Source organism: Apteryx rowi, unplaced genomic scaffold (assembly GCF_003343035.1).
Source record: "Apteryx rowi isolate R43461 unplaced genomic scaffold, aptRow1 scaffold_141, whole genome shotgun sequence".
NCBI lineage: Eukaryota > Metazoa > Chordata > Aves > Apterygiformes > Apterygidae > Apteryx > Apteryx rowi.
Window position 1 is genome coordinate 198,259 of NW_020447653.1, and position 14,676 is coordinate 212,934.

The window sequence follows — 14,676 nt, forward strand, 5'->3', positions numbered from 1 at the left end:
ATGCTGAACGAGGGGAGGAAGGTGCTTCCCAACACTCTGAGGAAGACGCAAGTGTTTTCCAGGGGAGGTAGGCGCTGGAGGACAGCTTTGCAGTGGGATGCGAGTCGCTGCGGCCAATAACACTTAAATAGCCTTTCCTCAAATGAGCAGCCACGATGCACTCTCCCTGAAGGGGCGGCTTGGAGCTAAGATAAGAATATTCATACAGATGAGACTATTTTTTTCTCCCCCCACTCCTGTCCCCTCCTCCCCAAGTTAAAGAAATTGAGGTCAGGGAGGGTCCCCCGTGACTCGTTTTAAACCAACAGCACAGTAGTTATTTGCTTATTGGCTCTGCAGCACCACAAGTGGTGTTCTCAGCCAGAGCTATTAATACACCCCCGCCAAGGGCCGCTTTCTATATCAGTGTCCTTCCGCCCACTTGGAAAAGAGTGCGACTAAAAAAAGAAAACCGGATCTAAGTGACTGGGGGCCTCATCCTTATTTATAGCAAATTTTGCTTGCTTTGGTTGAGAAGGGAGCTGGTCCTGGAGTGGGAAGAGGAGACTGGAGGAGTTGGGTGAAAAGCTCCTTTCCCATTTATTGAATGGAAGTGCTTTTTTTTTTGTAGCTGTTGCAGTTGCTCTAGAAGGCATCTCCTGAGCATCCAGGTGGCTGTGATCTCTGCCTCGGAGGGTGGCCTGCAGAGCTGTGTCTCCCTCCGCTTGGATGGTGCACAGTGGCCTGGAGCGAGGCAGCAGCCTGCGGTTAGGGCAGGGTGATGCTGGGCTTCTCCTGCAGTGTGCTGCAGTAGTTCTGTGATGGTTGGGGCAGCCCTTTGGGAGCTGCCAAGGCTCCTGTGCGAGGTGGTGAGCAGGGAATTTCTCCCTGTCTGCTCTCCCTTCCTTCTGACTCTGGAAATGGAGAGCAGCACCAAACACAGCTTTCCTGTCCTCCTCCCATGGGCTGCAGCGCTGGGGGAGAGGTGGGATGGAGGACAGAGATGTCTGCACTGCTCCATGCAGCTCTTCTTGGTCTGCACAGTGCCAGCATTGCCCCCGGGCAGTTTGCACTGCAGCCTGGCTGGAGCTGAGCTGGAGAGCTGATGARGCGTTGGGGTGCTGGCCATCTGCCGCTGCTCTGGGCTGCGGGATGTTCGGGCTTGCAGTAGAAAAAGCGTTTGCTGTGTTTGAGTGCAGGCAGCTGCTGCGCGGAGCTGCACAGAGGAAGCCATTTCTAGCATGCAGGTGCCCTTGGGCCTGCGGTGCTGGGGCACGGTCGAACCAGAAACCCTGTGCTGCATGGTTGTACAGCCCCAGGGCACTGGGAGGATGGTGTTTCCCCTTCAGTCACCATGCTAGTGGTTTGGGGCTAATCGTGTGTCTGAGGAGCACATGTGCGGAGGCATCTTCACACTGCCCCTTCCCTCCTTTGGGCTCCCAACCCTGGGGAAGCCTTTGGGGGGGCCTGGGCATGAGGCATCCTACTGTGGGCACCCTTTCTTGCTTGCAGAGCCCCTATTTGTCCTGTTAGGTGCTTGTGATCCCTGATGCATGCTGCCGGCAAGAGCACTGGCCTGTGAAGGTGGCCTTTATGCTTCCAGTCCATGCACTGATGCTTCCTCTGCTGCCTTGCTCTGCCCTGCCAAGTGCAGGGGCCAGGGGCTGGGCTCGTGGGGCAGTTCTGGGAGGCCCTTGCTGTGCAGCTGAGCGGTAGTGATGCTTGCAGTAACTCCCTGCTCTTGTGGCCTCTGCTTTCTCCACAGCACATGCTGAAGATGTTGGAACCAGCCTCTACTTTGTGAACGACTCTATCCAGCAGGTTACCTTCTCCAGCACAGTGGGGGTGGTGATCCCCTGCCCGGCAGCAGGGTCACCCAGCGCCGTCCTTCGGTGGTACCTTGCCACAGGCGACGACATCTACGATGTGCCCCACATCCGGCATGTSCATGCCAATGGGACTTTGCAGCTCTACCCCTTCTCGCCATCAGCCTTCAATAGCTTTATCCACGACAACGACTACTTCTGCACCGCAGAGAACTCGGCAGGCAAAATCAGGAGCCCAAATATCCGTGTTAAAGCAGGTAGGAGCCTTCTGTGGGGCTGCTGGGGCTTGGGAGGGGGTGCTGGCAGAACTCTAGTCTTCTCCGTAGTCTGCTGGCTAGCCTGTTCAGCACACCCTGTTTGGCTCTGTGTCCACCTGGCATATCTGGCGTGGGACGGTAATACTGCTGACTGATATCATTTTGGCATTGGGACAGCAGTGCTCTTGTCTGACAGAAGGAGCTGGGGTGTTTTGAATTGAGAGAAGGACCCAGGAGTCCTGCTGCTAACTGCGTGGCCTCGGGCAAGGTGTTTCACCACCTTTCTGCACTTCACCTGCGAAGAGCAGCAGGGATGAATACCTGCTCGCTCGCAAGGGGCTGCTCTGCCAAGCTGCTCTGCTCCTGAGCCTGGTGGGCTCTGGCAGCCTCTGCCGAAAGGTGCTGCTGGGTTAAATGGTGCTGTTGCTGAGCTTGGAAGGAGAGCTGGTGAAGCACAGAACTGGGACTCTGTTGGCCTGTTGCACGGGGATCGATTGCTGCATGGACAGATAGCAAACAAGGGCAGGGTGTTGGATAAACAGGAGATGGCCTGCCAATACATGTTTGCAGAATGGCATCCTACCCAAGCTAAGAGCTGCAATTTGGGCCCTGTACTGGCAGGGAAAGCACTATGGAGTGACAACCAGCAGGGAAGAGACGTGCCTCTTCACTTCGGTGCCTCCAGCTAGTGCCTGGTGGCCATGGCGCAGCCTTAGCTTTGGGGCAGGGGAGGTCATCCCCCTTCCAGACCATACAGCTGCACCCAACCATACCTGGGGTGTTTTCATAGCTGTGTACGGACCTGGGTCGCATCTGTCCTTAGTGGAGAGATGCCCTGCACCGGTGTCCCACAGCCCTCCTAAAACTTGTCTGTTCCTATTGCAGCATCCAGCCCAAACATACCAAGGCTTAGTAAGCAAGAAAAAAAAGAGGAGGAATATGGCAAAGAGCTGATTTCCAAAGCCATTATAGTAAATTATTGACCAGGCTGAGTAGGGCTAATAGCCCAGGAATGGCTTCATTATGTAACCTATTAAAAGTGGGGCTAGCAGAGGGAACACGACAGGAGTGACTACAGGGTTTTTTGTTTTAATACCTTGTACTGCAGAGTAAATTGGTATTAACCCCCTCCCCAGAGTAAATTATTTACCATCATTATCAGGTTAGCTATAAACCACAGCCCAGTGGGGAGGACTGACAGCAGCAGATAGGGGTGTAATAACCGTGGATGTGCAACAGGTAGCTTGTGTGGTTTGGGTACAGCAGGAGCCTTGGCTGGCTCTCGTGTGGGCCTCCTTCAGGAGGTTGTTGCCCTCCTGGTGCAGAGAGAAGGTCCCTTGATTTGCTCCCTAGGCTCCGGTGGTGAGTGGCAGTGCCTGGGACAGCAGGCTCAGTTTTCCAGGGCTTGTGCAGCAAGGGTGGCTGCTGTTGGTGCGGGGAAGTTTGTGCTCTGGATGTGCTCCAGGGGAGAAATTGCCTCCAGTCCTTACCTTCCTGCCAGGTAGTCAGCCTTTACTGCAGTCTTCTCCCGGAGGAACGTAGGTTGTGTGGACTTCTTGGAGATCAGGTAGCAAGTTAGTGGCAGAGCTGAGTCTTGGCTCTGGTCCCCTTCTCCAAATACTGGATTTAATGCACCATCCCTGCGAGCAGGATTTGAGCGGATGTGCCCGGCTGGGTGTCCAACCTTCTTTCTCTCGTTAGCAAGTGCTGGTAGCATGAGACATGAGGATGTAGTGGGGAGCCCTTATGCAGGGCTCCCAGAGGATCACCAGGATGGCTCAGTCTGTGACAGTTTGAACTGCTTTGGCTTTATAACATTTGCAAATGGTTGTGAAACCTTCCCCACTTCTGCTTCCACCCTGTTGTCTTATGTCCTGGTCACTCTCTGCTGCTTTGTAATGGCAATGCACCAAGTAAAGCCAATTTCAGCTGTGCGAAGGAAGCAAATAAATAAAACAATTAAAAAAAAGAGGAATTGGAAAAAGCTCAAAGCTTTGGAAAAACCTGATAGTGAGCACATGGAGTAACAGTCTCTTGTCTAGCCAATGGAAAGTTTTAAGCATGCTAGTTGTGATTTTTAAATTACCTTTGTGGGGACAGATGGCTCTAAACTGACAGCAAGAAGCAAGGAAACCCCAGCATGTGGAGGCTGCCTCAGTTCAGAGTAGTGGTAGCTCTTGTGTTTTGGGTGAAGGATGCTCAGGGAGGCCACAGGGGAGCAGAGCGTGGGTGCCTGGACGCTGCATCTGCTGTGGGCTAGGGGATGGATGCGGAGCCTTGACTGTGCAGGAAGCCAGACTGGATGGTCATCACAGTCCCCACTGGCCTTTAAAGCCTGTGAATAAACCTCCTGCTCCACGTGACTAAGGAGGCTTTTGCTGGCTAATCTGCTTTGGCTCTGTAGTCCCTTTCTGCAGGCTGCTCCTGTATCCTGGCTCTGCCAGCCCTCCTCCTCCTCGTCCCGGCACCTCTGCAGCAGGGACGCTCGCTCCGGTCCGGTGCAGGCAGGCACTGTGCCCTCTGGCTGCAAAGCTCGGTGCCCAGCTGGTGCGCTGAATAAATAATCAGCGAGCTGAAGGCCTCTCTGAACCCTCTTTCTCTGCCTTTGCCACCCTGGGCCTCCCRGAGCAGCTGGTGTTCAGCGTTGTGGGGTGCTTTGAGCGGGGAGAGGGCGGTTGAGCTGCTGACAGGCGGCTTACGCAGGAACRGCTAAGGTGGGGCAGCTCCTACAGCAGCTCGTCATTTATTGCTCGATGGGTGTTTAATGTCTCCTTCGCCAGCCTGCTGGCATGCACAGCCCGCTGGAAGGTTTCACTGGGCTTCCTGGAGATGGAGCCTGGGATGTGCTTGCAGCAAAGCAGCGTGCCCCGAAAGCCAGGGAAATCAAGTTGGAAACACCAGCACCTTCCTGCTGCTTGCTTGTTTATCTGATGTACAAAAGGCATTGTCTGTGGGTGCTTTCCATACTGCAAAAGCAGCATCTTTCTTTTGGGGCTGTAAAACTCTTGGGATTTGTATCCTGGGATTTGTTGAGCTGCTTTTGTTCTGGCCAGGGGGTGTCATTAAATGACCAGGCAAGCRCATGTCTCTAATAGTAGTGATGCACAGGTGCCTGTGTCCTCCAGGATCCTTGTCACAGGAAGGAGGTGCCTGCAACTCATTGCGTTTTTATACCTGAGTGTTAAGTGTTTATGGTGTGCCTGTATTTGTTATTGGGGGTGGTGACGTCTTTTTGTCCCTGAAGAGGCTTGGGCAGATCCGGCTTATCTAGTGAGTGCTGGTGAAGGGCTTTGTAGAAGTCATTAGGGCACTGGGGAGAACCCGACACTGTGGAGCCTTCAAGGAGGTGTGTGTGTCCCTGCGGGCAGGGTGTGCAGTGGGGACAGCTCCCTGCTCGGGGCCCTCGCCATGGCATAGATTGCAGAGTTGCCTTCTGCTTCCCTAAGTGTTCCTCCCCTGGGGTTTAGGAGGGTGTCAGATTGTGTCWCAGGTTTTCTCTAGCAGGTGTCTCCCCGCTGCATTTTCAGCCTACATCCACCAGTGAAAGGATTACCTTCAAGGTATGAGGTTGAATATTATAGCTACTGAATGGCCTTGGTCGCTCTACTGAAATCTGGGTGCTGCAAACCTCTGCCTTAGCAGCTTTGGTAAATACAAAGCCATCAGCTTTGCAACTCTGCCCTTCAGGGCAAGTCTGTGGCGAGTGAAGCCGGCGGCTGCTGCAAGGTGCCCGGCAGCAGGAGCTGGGCCAGGCATCGCCTCAGCCCTCCCAGCCCCAGCGCAGGGCCGGGTGTCGGAAGGAGAACCAGTGCCTTCCCCATGGAAGGGTGCAGGACAGATGAGCACTGATCCTGTAGCGTCTTTRGAGTCACCAGCAGACCAGGTGCCTGCGGAGGGAGGATGCGTGGTCTGCTGTGGTGCGGATCAGGCACCCTGGGACAGGGGTTAGGCTGAGCGTCGGCAACCGCAGGGTTGTGGACGTGAATGTCTGCCTTGCAACTCGTTTTCTCTGCCCCTGCTTCCCGGCTAGTGCTGGGGTGGGCCAAGTGCTTTGGATGGAAACAATTTGCTGAGTGGGTTTGTTTGGGAAATGTGGTATTAAAGCAAAAGGAAGTTTTGTGTTCTTCCAGCACTGTCATGCTACCAACCATCTGCTTTTCTCTCTAGTTTTCAGGGAACCGTACACCGTTCGGGTGGAGGACCAAAGGTCGATGCGTGGAAACGTGGCTGTTTTCAAGTGCCTCATCCCCTCATCAGTGCAGGAATATGTTAGTGTTGTATCCTGGGAGAAAGACACCGTTTCTATCATCCCAGGTAAGAGAGGAGCCACTGTCCTCTTGGCAAGTCTGACCTGCTTTGCCATGTGTGAAACTCATGGTTGGGGATGTCTTTTGGTTGATGTGTGCCTATGCTGCCAAAGCAAAGGTTTTTATTGATGGCTGCCTTGTGGCTTCATACGGGGAAACCCACGCGGTGTGAGCAGGCGCACTGTGTTCGGGGTCTCCTTGGTGCGAAGGCCAGTAGCGCGTGTGTTACTGGGCTTGCAGCAGTGTTGGTAAGCGTGATGACAAGCGTTTTGCCTCCTGGTTTCTCCCACGTGCCTGTGACTAGCTCACTTCGATGGGTTTGTGACTGCTGGGGTTTGGGTAGTCGGAAGATGGTCTGTCCCTGCTCCTGGTCCCGATTCTCCGCAGTCAGACCTGAGCCTTTCAGTGCAAGGGGCRGCAGCCTGGAGCCGGGACAGCGAGAGCTGTGGAGAGCTTTGGGACCCGCAGCCTTTAAACCGCTGCCTTTCCCCCGGCGGGTTTCCCAATGGCACAGGAGGTCRTGAGCAGCGACCTTGCTTCCCTGGGCAGCAAGGTGGGTGCAGGGGCTGCTTGTGGGCAGGCCCCTGTGCTGCTGCGAGCCCCGCAGCAGAGCTGGTGGGGGCAAGGCTGCAGGGCGCGGAGGCTTGAGACGCGAGGGGTCCTCGCTGCCAGCCAACRGGGGCACGAGAGGACACTGCGGGGCAGTGGGGTGGGATGCTGATACTGTTTTGCTGGGCAAACCGGAGCCCCAGAAGCAGCGTGGGGGTGTGGGACAAGCAGAGCAGGGCCGGAGCAGGGCTGGGAGAGGTTAGCCAGCATGGGTCCCTGTGTACCGGGGTGACCTTTCGCTTCCCTCCTCGGAGACTGTATTGATGGCAGTGCTGGCTGCCCCGCACAGCGCGTGTAAGCTAGTAGTAAAGCAATCAATAYTGCTTTCCCCAGGGGGATCCAGAAAGAATTAAAGGATTTTGCCCAAAGTGAATGCTCCGTGTGCGATATTTGCTCACAGGTCAGTAAGTACTGGTGCTCCTTGAGGGCTCAGTGTTGCAGCGCTTGTCGTGGGGATGCACCTTGGGCGCAGGGGCTCCTGCGCGGCGTGGGGCGAGCGGCGCGGCCGTGGGTGCGTGCCTGGGGCCCCTGCRGCTGCAGCAGGCGCTGACCAAGCATGAGAGGCAATTTGCTTTAATTGGTCTTGAAGGGATGTTTCTTTCTAAGGAGCTTCTAGTGCAAAGTGCTTCACCTGGAGGGGGCCGGAGGGTTATTCTGCGAGGGCTGTGGTGGCTCGTGCTGGGGGAGGCAGCACCAGCACCTCCTGCCTGCAGCTAACCTGCTGCAGCTCTCGGTCCTTCTGTGCAGGCTTGTGCTGCATGAGTGATGGGCCGGTCCTGCCCCGCTGGGCTGCARTGCATTTGGGGCATCTCCGCACAGCACCCTGCACAACAGGGCTCTAGTCCGGGGCCGGAGCCCTGACCCGGTGCTGCTGTGAAGTGACAAATGGCAGTCGTGTTGAATGATTGACCAGGCAAGCAAGGGGACCCCTTCTGACAGAGCCTGGGCCTTTTTGGCACTGGCACAGATCCTGTTATAGTTTGTAGATCTGGGGCTGTGAGCCAACTTCCTCCTCTCGGTCAGGATTTTAGTTTATAGCACCCCTCCTCCCCAGCCCTGACCCGCTTCTGCCAGTCTCGGGGTGAAATATGACCTCGGCTGTTTGCCTCAGGAGTGTGGTCTGCCCCTGGACAGGAGTCGAGCATGACGGTCTCACGCTGCACAGGTGCTAGGAGGCGGCCCTGGTCTGCAGCAGCCTCTTGCCCAGGAAGGGACATTTTTGTTCTGCAAATGGCCTTYTTGCGCTCTATGAGAAGTTTTCTGGCATTTTAGATGTTTTGAAATAYTGCAGTCATGTCCCTTACATTTTAGTGGGTAAGAAATCTGCAAGTCTCCTTTGAAACAGGCCTCTCCAAAGCTTTTGTGGCAGGATTTGCGCTGAAGCCAGCTGGTGTTTGGAAAAAGCCAGGCTYATTCTCGTAGGGTGCAGAGTTGCACCACAGCCTTGTCAGCCCTCTGCTCGAAGAAAGCGTGCCTCTGGGAAGCAGTTGCATCTGTACGAATGAATAACTGCAAGGCGGGTTTCCGTACTGCAGATGGGACTGATGAGTTGCTCTGTGGTATCCCTTCTCCGCTGTGGCGCGGGATGATGGTGTGCCTCACTGATGCCATCTGATGACCTGGGTGTAGGGAAGTCCTTCAGTGTTAAAACTCACGGTGCTGGTCCCTTGGCAGCTTGCYGTGCTGTGTTAACTCTGGCAGTGCTGTCTCTAAACCTGGTGGCTTCTGCGAAATACTGTCRGCTGCTTCCAAGGGAGCTCAAAAACCCCATGTACTTTAGACACGGCTCTAAAGTGGACTTGTCCTGTRCAGGTGTGCCATATGGACACACACTCATGTGCCAAGCGTTTGTGTTACCAGCACCTTTAGAGCTTGTCTGCTAAAACTGGCATCTCGGCTCCTTAGTGTTAATACATCTGCCGGCTGTGCTGTAGTGCGGTCCCTTTTCTGTGAAGTAGAGGGACAAAACAGCTTCCAGGGCTCTGCTGGGGCCCGAGGAGGTGCCAGTCTGTGGTGGGCTGCCAGTGGGTGGAGCGTGGTTCCCAGYGGTGGAGACCCCTCTGGGTGGACAGACCTTCCGGGACAGCTCAATGACGTGTTCCGCTCTGGGGCAAATCTGCATCCTAATGCCACTGTTATCCGAATYTCCTTCTCACCTTAGAGGCCTTTTGCGCTGGCAATGCACTTTGTCCTGCTCTTTGGGTGAAGGGAGCAGTACAGTGTTTGCAGTCGTGCCTAGGCTTCGTTTGGAGAGCAGAGTTGGTTTCTTCAGCACCAAGTTGGTGAACTGAGCATCCATGCACTTGCATGATCTTAACCTAGGCTTGTTCTCAAGTTTGCTGTTGCAGTAGATTTTTTAATATGATGATTTAATTAGAGTGGAACGATTTTAACATTCTAAAGCAATAATTACCCTAAAGACAGAACATATAAATTGTGTTACAGTGCAGAGTCAACACAAGCAAACATGTTTTGCTGTTGGATTACAAATATAGTATCTGCCTGAAGCTTATTTTTTTAACTTGCTCTTGTGTTAGAGCTAAAACTGGCTTTGCTGTTGCCARAAACATGGTCTCTTCTTGACCTCTGGTGAACTTTTGATTCTGTCCTAATACTTGGCAAGGAAGACAAGGAGTGAAGGAGGGGTTCCCTGCTGTTTTGAGTGAATGGCATGAATTTTGAAAAAAGCTGGGATGTGGTAGTGAGGCCTAATAGCTCTTTTTCTGTCTAAAAATGCTTTGTGAATTGCAAGATCAAGTGGTTGTACAGATACAGCACTGCATAGCGCTGCTCCTGTCATCCTACAAAAAGAAAAGGTCTATGGAAGCACTACAGCTTTTTCAGAAGTAAATTCAAGCCATATTTGAAGCTGGCTGTATAACCTGGCATTTTGTCCTCACATTAGTGTACCCAATTCACTGCTTTTTCCCAAATTTTCCTCCAGTACTTTGTGCGAACGGACTGTGCGTCTTCCTACTAAGCCTCAGCGTGTTGGAGATAAAGGGTCCTAATTCTCAGGACTGGTCAAAAACCTTCATCCAGACTGCTCTGTGTTAGACAACTGGCTTTAATTGAATATTTTCCCAGGAAGTGTTTGCTTTCCTTAAAGCTTTTCTCCTTTTCTCCCTACTGGAACACAAAATATTTTGTAGCTTGGAAATGGAGGAAAAAATCTCCTCTGCAAGGAGGAGCGAGTGTTTCTCTAGGGGCTGCTGTGTTCTCGCCAGCTCCGACCTCCGTCTCAGTAAGTGGGTTGGGTGGCGGTTTTATGAGCTTTCTCGGGTTCTTTTCATGCTTAATTGGGATTACAGAGCTACAAGCTGCCCCCTCCCCACAGCCCAACCTCCGCCGCTCTGCTTTTGAGGCTTGTCTTTTCAGATCCTTGTTGCTCTTTCGGTTGCAGTTTGCTGGTGGGTGAAGGACTGCTTGGGGGTTTGTTTGGGCTGGCACCACAGGGGCTCACAGAAGTGGCCCCCGGGCAAGCAGCCCTGCCTGGCAGCGTACAGAAGCRTGGCTTTGAAGGCAAGAGCTGCGCAAAGTCTCCTAGTTCAAGGTTTGCCTYGCTGCCTCGTTCAACATCATTTCAGTCAAAGCCCGTGGATGGAGCCCGGCGCATGTGCACGTTGCTCAGGTCGCTGCTGCTCTTACTGCTGCTCTTAACAGCCCAGGAGAGAGCTGCTTTCAGTGGGTGCCTCTGCCTGACTTTGTCCCATTTAGTTCCTGACAAGTGCATCCTTTCAGGAGCACCTCCTGGGTCTGTTTTAGAAGAGATCTTAAAACAATTGCAGAAAAGTGCTTTGTGTCCGTATCGCACTGCTGCAGTAGGGGGCTTTGGTAGTGCCTTGCATTATTTGGTTAACTTGGCAACGCTGTAACTTACCCYGAAATCAAAGATAAATTCTTTATAGAAGGTTATCCTGCATATAAATCATCATTAGTGTAGCTCTTTTTTGTTTAATGCCTACCTAACTGTGCTGTAGTCTAAAAATGTGTGTTTAGTGAAGTCAAGGGTTGCAGAGAAATTATAGGGTTTTCAAAAACCCATTTGCTTTGCTGGTACTCGCATCAAAATCAATCTTGCCTTTAGTTCTCAAGCCTTGTAGCAAACATGCAGCACCACTCGCAGGATCTGGCATTTAATGTAGGCTAGTACTTATTCAGAAGAAACCAGCAGTTGTCACAAAACTGTGGACTGTGTGCAAGATTGCACTTCACACCGAGGCTGTGATTTTGAACTCTGTTGTTGATGAATCTTAATATTTTGAGGAGGGGGAGGAGGACTGCAGCTGAGCACAGTGTCTTACTGGTCCCTCTCCTTCTGTAGGGAAAGAGGGAGAAGCTCCTGCCACAAACCAGTTTAAGAACTCAAGATGGTAAACAGCTTTTTTTAAAACCCAGTCTCCAGGCTAGATAATGTGAGGAGTCTAGGAAGCAAATTCATGATTTTGATTTGTGCTGGAAGAAGTAGCTGGCATATGTGACTGAAGCTGCTTTGGAGTCACTGTGCTCTAGTTATTGTGACACAGAAATGGAAATTTCTGTGGCAGTGTGCTGTCTTTTCTGCAGGTATTGCAGTGAGCGTACCTTGATTTCAGCAGTCACGGGATCTGCAGAACTAGGCATGTAGCAGTTGTACTAACGTGGATCAGATGTATGTTGGTGCTATAGGAGTGCGTCTGGCCACACTTCTCAAAAGCAAGTGGTGATGTAGGAGCTAACTTGAGATTCTGGAAAGTGGATTTCTGAAAAATTCAGGCCCCTCTGTGTCAGTTAGCTCCCTGCTATTCTCAAAACATGTCAATTTGCGTGTTAGTTGGTTTTGCAAAATGTCACTTGCAATACTGTAAGCAGCACGTGTGTGCATGCGCATTGATGCCCAAGCTATTCCTCAGCTGGGTCAGTGGTGTAAATATGGCTAGGTTTGCCCTGGTACAAATGTGTCTTCTGCCCTGGTTGTGCACAGCTGTGCCACTGGCATAGGACCTGGGTTGCTTCCAGAGGGTCAGTGTTTGGCTGGGACTCAGAAGGTAGGTGTTACTTTGTGCAACACAGACCTGAAGTTTTCAGGGTTGGCAAGTAAGTTAACAGAAGCTGCATCCTTGCAGGTGTAGCCAAAGACAGCACTGCTTCAACTGCAGCAAAGAACAGCAGCTGTCCCCTCCCCATCTTCCCTGGCTTGTGGCACCTGGTGACCTATGGAAGCAGCACAGAAAGAACAACTATTTGGAGGCAATAAATGGTAATAGACTGGCAACCCCAGGTCTGAGCTGCTGTTTGATGCTTTAGTGTTAAGTACTTGAGAGAGAGGGTTGGAAGAACCTCCAAGTACAACACTTCTCAGCAAGGTACAGACGTGTTTCAGGGGGCCGCTTTTCTCGGCAACCCCAATGTGTGTCCTTTGAGGGCTGCACACTTTGCTGTTTAGTCAGCAGCTAACCACAAGCCCTTTCTCTGAAAACCAAACTTAAAGCTTGTCAAAAGGATGGAACTGAAAAAAAAATCCTTAGTTCTGCAGAAATTTTAGTTGCATTTCTGTGCATGTTCTTGACTCTACTTTAGCCTTTTAGTAATTTAGAAAATATCTAAGCTATTTAGTGGTGGCTCAGGTGCAGACTTAGTTACTCTTTCTGTCCTGTCTCCTACAGTGTCCAAGTCTGTGTTTTTGGGAGTCTTAAACTCATCTCAGCAGTTGTTTAGCGATGAAGGAAGTAAAAGTGTACCAGCTTTCTCATGGTTAAATATGCCCATTCACCCCAAAGACGYGTGCTTTTCTCTTCCCTTTCCTGTACTTTGGAAGATTTCTCTCCAAAATATTAGAAGCAAGTGTAACTACATACAAWTTCCATTTTAATCCGTCTCAAAATGTAATGAGTCTAGAGACGCAGCATGAGGCTACTGAAAATTAAAAACACCACTAGTATTTATGGGTCTAATGTTGCCTCAGCAGGTCCCTTTACGCGGCGCCGGAGCTGCAGCGAGGCGCGGGCGCCGCGGGGAAACAGGTGGTGTTGACTGCTGGCCCCAACGCCAGGCATGTGCTGCCTGCCGGGGGGCCGCGGCGCACAATAGCCGGGACCTGGATAATTAAGCATTGTCCTTTCATCAATAGGCTTGGTGTCGGGGCGTCAGCCTCGTGGTGCCGGGAAAAAGCTGGGAGCTGGGGCAGAGCAAACACGGCCAGGCGAGGTGAAAGGCAATCCTTGTTGGTGTGTTTATCTTCACGGGGATGGTTTGGGGACAGGGGATAAGTTACCGAGGGTATTTACTGGCTGTTAGTATTTTTGCATGGTTAGTTTTGCTTGAGTGCAGAAGCCCCTCAGCTGGTTTTGTCTGTGCTGTCTGGCAGCCGGCGGCTCCGAGCATGTCGGGGCAGCGAGCYGTTCTGCCTGCCTCTCCTGGGCAGTCACCTGCAGCGCACGCGGTGGCTTTGCATGTCACGTCGCTCCCGGCTCAGCCCCACCGCGGCTCCRTGACAAAAGGAGGCAGCTCTGCGGCAGTCTCCTGCCTCTGCTCCTTGCCAGCGCGAGCAGGGAGGGGAATCGCRGTTGCTCTGCGAGGGGGAGCAGTCGGGCGGGAGGGCTTTGCGTGCCGCCGTCCCCACTGCTCCTTTGCTTCCGTGGGGTGCGCTTGGCCCCGCTGCAGCACGCCCGTGGGTGCATGGAGACTGTCCCCTCGCAAAGGGGCTGCTTGGGGCCAGCTGTGACCTGGCGCCACRGGGCCTGGGGCAGCGCTTGTGCTGCCAATGCTGATGGTGCAGCGGCTGCGAAAGGGCCCCCGCTGGGGCTGGCGCTGTGGGAGCCCATCCTCGGCGGGTGCGGAGCGCCCACAACCCGGGCGGTGCGGGGCAGGAGGACGGGGCCCTTGGGGGAAGGTGCTGCTGGGGCTGGCGGCTGACCTTCCTGGCCAGCTCTGGCAAGACTGTCAGTCCTTGGAAAGCGTCTTCCACCCTGGGTGGCCAAATGCAGCGTTGTCAAATGGTTAGCTGGAACAGGACAGCCACCGGCTCTGTCCTGGCTCCAGGAGCCTCAGGACCATAGGAGCCTGGAGGACTTTGCTTGCTAAAGCCGATGAGACCTGGCCACACCAGCCTCTGCAGAGCGGAGCTCTCGCCACCCCTGTGCGACCAGGCAGCAGCTGGACGTGCGCACGGGATGAGCTGCAAAGACAGCCTGGAGGTAGAAGATGTGACTGATAGGAGAAAGTGGCTAGCAAGTGGCCTTTTCAGTTGCGTTTTGTAGCTTCTCCCTGGCACTGGCTGCCTTGCACCACGGAACAGCCTGATGTGATTTAAATGAGCATTGTCCCACCCTACGCTGTCTAGGGGTGCTGCGAAACCTTTCCCTGTGTCAGTCCCTACTGCTCTAAAGGTGTCCTGGCTTCTCCCCCACCCCTTGCCACCCTCTCTAGCTGTGACATGTGCCCAGACCTGTTACAGAGGGAAGTAGCTCTAGGCGTTATTCTCACCAAGTGGGGTGAGATTCTGTCTGAAATCATTTCATCCTTCCCCAGAGACTTGGCGTGAATTTTATCTAATCGCCATGGCAACAGATAAAAAAAGGTGTGAGCACATCTCCTTTTGCTGTGATAATTCAGATTTATATATTCAGATCAGATTGGAGTTAGAGATTTTAAAAGGAGCAGATGCAGCAGAAGGTGTGACTGCAAATAATGTGGTGAGAACGTTTGATGATCCTGCCC

The 14,676-nt window shown here is 53.0% G+C and overlaps 1 protein-coding gene across 1 annotated transcript in view; it reads left to right on the plus strand.

The window, feature by feature from the left end:
- Positions 1-14,676, plus strand: part of DSCAML1 (DS cell adhesion molecule like 1) — a 108,980-nt gene continuing 94,304 nt past the window's right edge. Inside the window, exons 1-3 of the mRNA XM_026057893.1 lie at positions 1-67; positions 1,745-2,062; positions 6,230-6,376. Of these exons, the coding sequence (XP_025913678.1) occupies positions 1-67; positions 1,745-2,062; positions 6,230-6,376 (532 nt within the window). The remainder of the gene's footprint in view (positions 68-1,744; positions 2,063-6,229; positions 6,377-14,676) is intronic.